The sequence below is a fragment of the Myotis davidii genome, unplaced genomic scaffold, assembly GCF_000327345.1.
Source record: "Myotis davidii unplaced genomic scaffold, ASM32734v1 scaffold421, whole genome shotgun sequence".
Taxonomy (NCBI): Eukaryota; Metazoa; Chordata; class Mammalia; order Chiroptera; family Vespertilionidae; genus Myotis; species Myotis davidii.
The window spans coordinates 462,059-470,102 of NW_006292440.1; the positions used below are offsets into that span (position 1 = coordinate 462,059).

The 8,044-nt window shown below is 42.2% G+C and overlaps 1 protein-coding gene across 2 annotated transcripts in view; it reads left to right on the forward strand.

Annotated features, from left to right (window-relative positions):
* Positions 1-6: 6 nt before the first annotated feature.
* Positions 7-8,044, forward strand: part of LHFP (lipoma HMGIC fusion partner) — a 279,718-nt gene continuing 271,680 nt past the window's right edge. Inside the window, exons 1-2 of one of the 2 annotated variants that reach the window (XM_006765899.2) lie at positions 7-191; positions 1,354-1,932. In XM_006765899.2, the coding sequence (XP_006765962.1) occupies positions 1,548-1,932 (385 nt within the window). In that variant the 5' untranslated portion in view covers positions 7-191; positions 1,354-1,547. Of the gene's footprint in view, positions 192-597; positions 695-1,353; positions 1,933-8,044 lie in introns of those variants that run through there. The other variant, XM_015565401.1, reaches the window with a different exon arrangement.

Below are 8,044 nucleotides of genomic sequence, written 5' to 3' on the forward strand. Positions count from 1 at the left end.
CGTCCTCTTGCAGCCTCCGGAGCCGGGCCCTGCTCCTTCTCCCAAGTCTGGCCCGGGCTCTCTGTGGCTTCAGGGGCAGCAGCGAAGAAGGAAGAACGGTCTTCTCGGCTGTGGATGTTCCGTCCGGGAACGACAGCAAGTTGTGTGTGCGCCCCGGCGCGGGGAGAAGGTGGCCGCCGCCCGCCAGCCATGTGAGTGAGAGTCGCGCGGCTCCCGGGCTCCGACTTCCTGCGCGGGGCTGCCGGCTCGGCTCTCCCGACCAGCCCCGTCGGCTGTTGGCGTCTGCCTCGGGGCGTTGCTGCCTTCCCATCCTGGTCCCCTCCCTTCAGAGGCCGGCTGGAAAATGCCTCGCTCCCTCTTTCTGGATTCAGGGATCTTATGTGTCTTCGAGGGTGGGGGGGGCGGGGGGAGTGAGGACATTGCTGGGGCTGATTATGGGCTTGCCTTGGCCTTTACCCCAGTGCTCCTAACCCCAGCTCTAGATGATGCCCCCCCTCCCCCGTACCCTATGTCACCCCTGCACGCCTTCCCCAGCCTCATGGCCCAGACAGACAACTTTAATCGTTAACACTGGCGCTGGCGGCAGTTGACAAGATTTTTTTTAAAAAAATAGTAGCCGGAGCTCCCCTGGAGTGACACACTGGACTGTACAAGGAGAGGAAGCCGCAGGGGCAAGGCTTGGGAAAGAGGAGAGGTGAAGGAAGGGGGCATTTGCTGTGGACTCTGAACGCTGGAGTTGAGAGTTCTGGAAACAGAACTCCAGCGTGCATGGGCTTTGGGCTTCTGTATTTATTTCTTTATGGAAAGTGTGGGAAATGGTTCAGAAACTCTTTTTGAAACAAGCAGGGGTGGAAGTCAAATGCTTGTGGAACTATTTGAATAATTGGGGTTGGCTGTAGAGTACTGGAAAGTATGGATTACTTTTCAGGTTAGACACTGACAATCATTGAACTGGAGAGATAGTTCCAAAAATTTTATTGGAACCAATGAATCAAAACTGCAGAGATGAAAATGAGTCATACACTGGCTTTCTTTCACTTACTCCAGGAGAGGATAGTTAAGATTGAAGGGATTCACAGATGCTATTGCATGAGTACTGGGAGTGCCTATTAACTCCATCCATTCTATGTGTCTATCTAGAGACAGTCTATAAAGTTTGGTGAATTTATGGTGCTCTGGAAGTGTGAAATTTATTCTAATCATTTTGTTTGGGCTCATGCAGAGACTTCCCACTTTTGAAGTCTTGAGGCAAGTTTGAGTGTTTATTAATTAAAAGTTGTAGACCAACTGAACTGATGTTATCTACTTCACTAAAAAACATTAAACTCTCAATATTTCTTATTGTTTTACCAGGGATCATCACCCTTACTACGGAGGACCAGAAGTTGAGGCCCAGTGAGGCTGAAGATCCATTCTGTTCATAGACACTCCCCATTACAGAACTGTGGATTACCTGTGGTCCCAACACCTGGTGGTTTCACACCTTCACTTACTCTTGCAGCCCCAGAGCAGTTACTTTGGGTCCTCATTGCCCCATCTGGAGAAAGATGGCATCCAGCCTGACGTGTGCTGGGGTGATCTGGGCTTTGCTCTCGTTTCTTTGTGCTGCTACCTCCTGTGTGGGGTTCTTTATGCCTTACTGGCTCTGGGGATCCCAGCTGGGCAAGCCTGTGTCCTTCGGTACTTTCCGGAGGTGCTCATATCCTGTGCATGATGAGAGCCGGCAGATGATGGTGATGGTGGAAGAATGTGGGCGCTATGCCTCTTTCCAGGGCATCCCCAGTGCAGAATGGAGGATCTGTACCATCGTGACAGGCCTAGGTTGTGGCCTCCTGCTCCTGGTGGCTCTCACTGCTCTCATGGGTTGCTGTGTGTCGGAGCTCATCTCCAGAACAGTGGGAAGAGTGGCTGGAGGAATTCAGTTTCTGGGAGGTAAGTGACTTGTTACACTTGAGTTGTTTATTGGAATCCCAAAGAATTATTGAAAATTATGTTCCGGTTGTCTATTGAGATTATTATAATTGACACTTGGAATGCTCTGAAGAAATAGACATGAAATGGCTTTGGTGATAGATTACCAAAGTCAGAGGTTTTTAGTGGAATTGCTTTACAACTCGGAGAGTTCTTAAATTTCTGTACATCCTTACACTTATATACATCATTAGCCTGTGAAGCAATGACATGTGAGGTCATTTATAATGTAGTAGGGGAGACAGTTTGCATTCCATCACTTCTCACTCTTCATGTTCAACAGTAAGCAATTAGATTATCTGTGTCTTACTGGAATCCTCAGGTCTTTAATCAAGAAGACATCATAGAAAAGTAGAAATGTTTTTGATTCAGCATCGTCATCATAGATCTTTTAATACTCTTTGGTAAAACTATGCTTACCCAATCTTAAACTATATTTCTAAATAAGTGATTACTGTTTTAAATAAGATACTAGTTTTGCATTAAGAACTATGAATTTCACTATTCTACAAAGATAGCTATAGCCACAACTATCTTGTTAGGATTTCATTTCCCTAGGTACTCTTGCTGTTAAGAAAAAAAAAAAAAAAAGAACATTTAGCAAATGATGTCTACTTGTCCCAAATGGACTGGATAATGTCACTAACACCAGGACAGGTTTGATTTTTACTTGGGTTTCCTCCAACAAGTACTGCTTCAATATCTCTGGTCATATGGTTTTAATTATACTTTACATATTTTCCGCTGTGCCTTTCACCTCCATTTTTCAACCTGAAAGGCTGAACTTGTCTGATTTATAATCTACCCTGGTGAAATATGACAACTATCATAGATAATGCAGAGTGAAGGGGAAAAGCTAGGCAAATATGTAAAATGTATTTGTAACTTCATTATAAAGTAAGAGTCTGTTACTATTTCATTTGGTGTTTCCTTACAGAGTTTTGTGAAAAATCCCAGAAAAAAAAGCAATTAAAAATCGATAGTTCTGAAATAGAGTCTACTTACTGGAGAAACCCCAACAGATTATTTTAGGTTATTTAATATAAAACTTTCAGGTAATGTTTAAATAAGAAAATTCTTGTGCTAAAAAATGCAAGTGGCAAAAAGTTTTGTGTTTTAAAACAAGAGGTAGAGTTGCTTGCAGTTCTTTATTTCTTTACCAGATATAACTTTGTTTTCATCTGTTTTTTCCTCTGTGGTTTTGCATCTCACTCTGCTCTAGAAGGCAATTTGGGGGCCTTAACTCTCCTTTCTTTATTGCTTCAGTGTTCAACATTAACCAAAGCCTTGCATGTGATATGTGTATTCATACAGAAATAAAGTAAATAAAGTAAAACTATTAGGAAACAGAAAGATTATTGTTGAAAGTTGCAATATAAATCCAGAGTTTGAAAACGTGATACCACGGATTTTAAGAATAAAACTAATGCCACGAGTATTTGAATATCTTTCGTTAAGAATAAACTTGATTTGATGTTTTGTTTCACTTGGCTCAGGAAAAGTGCTTAGGCAGTTTCTTTTTCTCCTCTTATGGTAAATATTACTCTCCTCCCTCCCCCCTTCATTTTAGGGCAGGAACTGCCATTATATCTGGCAGAACAGGAAAATGCTTAGAAGGAGAAATCATTTTTTATTGATTTTCTTTAAACATACAATGAAAGAAGGCAACAGAAAGTGAATCTGAGACCCATGAGATTTTATGCTTCCCTCTCTAAACTATGTATAGATTTTTTTTGGATTATATAGAGCTAAATGTTTTACTTAACAGAAAATCTCAAGAAAGACCATTGTGGAAGTTAAACATATATTTAAAAGGTACTGGTTTTTCTCTTTAGATTTTCTTTTCATGAACTCTGGCTTGGTAAGTGTTACTGACATTAAGCTAAGGATATAGTTTATTACTAGCAGTTGGCATTCACTCATTTTTCATATATATTTTTCATAATCTGGCAAAAAATTCTGAATGTAAAACCTAAGAGAGTTTTTCTGAATTGAAACTCTTCAGGGCACAAGTAGGTAAATACATCCTATTACTCAAATAATAGTAAATTTAGAATTAAAAAAATAACTTGAATTATGGAAAAGTCTTTAGGAAAATCTGCCATTGATTGCTATCGTTTAATGGTAAACCAGTTGACAGATGCAAAAATACTTCAAAAAGAATTTCTCCTGTTGTTTATTTCATAATTGTCTGGATTTTTATTCATAAACACTTAAGTGGTAAGTAATTTTATTTTATGCAAATACCAAACCAGTGAGTTCTATGAGTTCCATACAGGCAATACTTCAGAAATATAGTCAACATACTCTCCTATAAGGTGGATTCTCTTACTAAAAATGGTTCACCAAGAGGGTTATGTTTAGCAAAAGTTAGGGTTGTTCCAAAAACACAGGAAGCAGCGGAATGGTGAAGTACAGAGGCATCCTGCTTAACCCTGCCTGCTGTGTTGAGAGTTTGCACATATGGTGTAACATCAGGCAGTAAAATCCCTGCAGTACTTTGGAACTAGTTAAAGGACAAAATGTCAACCTTAATTTTGAATAATCTTGCTATGGTTGATTAGAGGTTAAAATGTCACCTGTCAGCTGATAGAACAACACAAAAAGAGACTGTTGTACATGGGCATTTGCTACCTATAAGAGGAATACTTCTAAGAATCAATGACTTCAGCTTTTCCTGTGGTAACATAAACTTTGCCACCATCTCCATCTTATATTTGAAGTCATTTTTTTGTCATAATTTTCAAAAGCAAGTCTGAATTCAGTTTTACCCTTAAGAGTTGTGTTTTTGGGTTTTTTAAAAAGATTTTTTTTTAAAATCTCCCTCCTAGAGAGAGAAGGAGGGAGCAGAGATAGAGAGACATTGATGGGAGAGGGAGACATCAACCGGCTGCCTCCAACACACTCCCTACTAGGGATTGAGCCTGCAACCCGGGCATGTGCCCTGACTGGAAATCAAACTGGCAACCTTTTGGTGTACAGGATGACACCCAGCCAACTAAGCCACACTGGCCAGGGCCTTAATTGAGTTTTTAAAAGGCATGTAGAAAGCCTTTGAGAAATATAAGATAACAAAAATGCTAACATTTGCATCGTGTGGAAATGTGCTATGAGAAAATAGAAGCTTTAATGTTTATTTGTTTGTTGAATATAAAATTATTTGCTTTTAAATATTGCTGTGGCCATTAAGTACTATAACAGAGTTTTAAAAAGTTAACATCAAACTTTTTGATGTAAGTGATAGTAAAGTATGTGCTCTGTAGATGAAACATGTAAGGACATTATAAAGATATATTAACTAAGTTCTTGCAAATGTTGGTATCTGAATTTGTAGATTTCATTTTAGGAAACTTCTGGCACTGTATGTAATGCAGATTTGGAGTAATCCACATTTAGTTTGAACGTGAGTCACATCTACACTAATAAAAGAGGAAAATGGTAATTGGCGACGCTACCCTTTTCATTGGCTAATCAGGGCTATATGCAAATTAACTGCCAACTCAGATGGTAGTTAACTGACAACAAAGATGGCGGTTAATTTGCATATGTAGGCACAATGCAGGGAAGCGAAAGGGAAAGCAGGAAGAAGCCCCCTGCCACTGACAGTGATCAGAAACCCAGGGGGGGAGCTAAGAGCTGGGGCCGCCTTTGCCCTGTCCCCCAGCCATGATCGGAGAATCAGGCGCCTTTGGAGCAAGCGATCAGAGGGAGATGGGGGTCCCCTGCCCAGGCATGATTCCTGGGCCAGAGGCCTCAGGCCTGGGTGGGGGTCAGAGCCAGTGATCGGCGGGAGATGGGGGTCCCCTGTCCAAGCCTGACACCTCTGGCAGAGGCATCAGGCCTGGGCAAGGGGCCGATCAGGCTATCGGAGGGTGATGGGGGCCTACGCCTCTCACCGAGGCATCAGGCCTGGGCAAGGGGCAGAGCCAGCAATCGGAGGGGTCTGGGGGGCCCCTGTCCAGGCCTGACGCCTGGGCCAGAGGCATCAGGCCTGGGCTGGGGGCAGAACCAGTGATGGGGGGAAATGAGGGTCCCCTGCCCAGGCCTGATGCCTCTGGCAGAGGCGTCAGGCCTAGGCAAGGGGTGTAGAATGCTAATCAGTAGCAAACAACTATCTTTCCAATTTAGAAATTGTTCTGTCCTCACAGGCCACAGGAGACCATCTCCTCAATTAATTGATACTGAAGTGCTGCTCAAGACAGTAATGATGACAAAGGGTTTCTTTGAGCAGCCTTTTCTCTGTCTGCTGAAAGTATCCTTGCCTTTCTACTATTCCCTCACTACAGGCTTTCACCTGGGCCTGTCTTTCACCCCTTTGGGATAAGGGCTTGGGACTCCCCTTCCTTCATTCCACTTTAAACCTGACCTGTCATATGATATGCCACATTCTGCTTTCCTTCATACCCAGGTTCTTTGTCAAGTGACAGCTGAGGAGCAATATAAATGATAAGTGTTGGCATATTAATGAGCATAGTAGCTTTATAGTGACAGTGTCTTAACTGGAATTGCTCTAATTTTAAGAAGGCCAGGCATTTCTTGGGTCAGTTCAGGGTTTACTTTAAAGTACATCTTATAGATATTTTATTCATCTCCCTGTAACCTACAACTTAAGGTTGTTTTGAGATCTAAGCCAGGGGTTCTCAAATTTTAATATGCATCAGAATCACCCAGAGGACTTTGTAAAACACAGACTTTGGGGGTCCACCCAGGAATTTCTGATTCAGTAAGTTTGGTGGGGGACTAATAATTTGTATTTCTAATAAGTTCCTAGATAATGCTGGTTCTTAGAACACATCTTAATAATCTTGTTTTAAGTTAACCATTTCATGTTTTTAAAAATGTGACCTCTGGTAGATGGTTTACTTTCAGAACTTAAAGTTTAGATGTATCATGATCTGATATAAACCTCTGTAATTGGACTATAAAAAGACTCACCTCTGTAATTTAGTATTGTCTGAGCACATCCTCATTCCATCTCTCCTTGTTCTTGTCACAAAAAGTTGTTTTCCTGGAGTTCTCTCTCTTAATACATATTTTATACATATTATAATTATAATATATGCATTATGCTATATATATATATATATATGTGTATATATATATATATACACACACACACATATTCTTTCATTTACTATTATCCTTTACCAGAAACAAGATTCTATAGATGGAGAACTTAAAACAAGACCTTAATGTATCCTATGTAGTTTTCATGCAGTGGCTTTTCAGTAAGGAATTACTAACTGAAAGACATGAAGACCACTCAGACCACAGAGTCCAGCCAAGACAGCCTTTGTCCAACTCTGAAAAACCATGTATGTCTTGGAAAAGCAGAATTGTTGGGTCAGGAAGGCACTTAGGAATCAGCCAGTCTGAGCTTCTGCTGCTAGGCAGAATGATACATTACTTAAACCAGCTTTGACCTGGACTTAAACATCTCTAGGAAAGATGTTACATTCTCTTTGAATAGTAGTACTTTCTAGGGCCACAAATCACACCTGCTATCACAATCAGATGTCCCACATTACATCCTATATAATAAAAGGGTAATATGCAAATTAATCCCTGGGAATGACCAGTCACTATGACACACACTGACCACCGGGGGACAGACATTCAATGCAGGAACTGTCCCCTGGTGGTCTGTGCCCTCCACAGGGGGAATTCCGCTCAGCCACAAGCTGGGCTGATGGCTGCGAGCGCAGCGGCCGTGGTGGGAGCCTCTCCTGCCTCCTCGGCAGCACTAAGGATATCTGACAGCAGCTAGGCTATCAGTCGGACAAACCCAAGGGCTCCCAGGCTGCCAGAGGGATGTCTGACTGCCAGCTTAAGCCCAGTCCCCTAGGGAGCAGGTCTAAGCCTGCAGGTGGACATCCCCCCAGGGGTCCCAGGATGCAAGAGGCACAGGCTGGGCTGAGGGACCCCTCGAGTGCATGAATTTTTGTGCACCAGGTCTCTAATCTACACTAATAAAAGAGAAACATGGTAATTGGTGTACGACTGCTACCCTTCCCATTGGCTAATCAGCGAGATATGCAAATTAACTGACAGCCAAGATGGCGGCCGGCAGCCA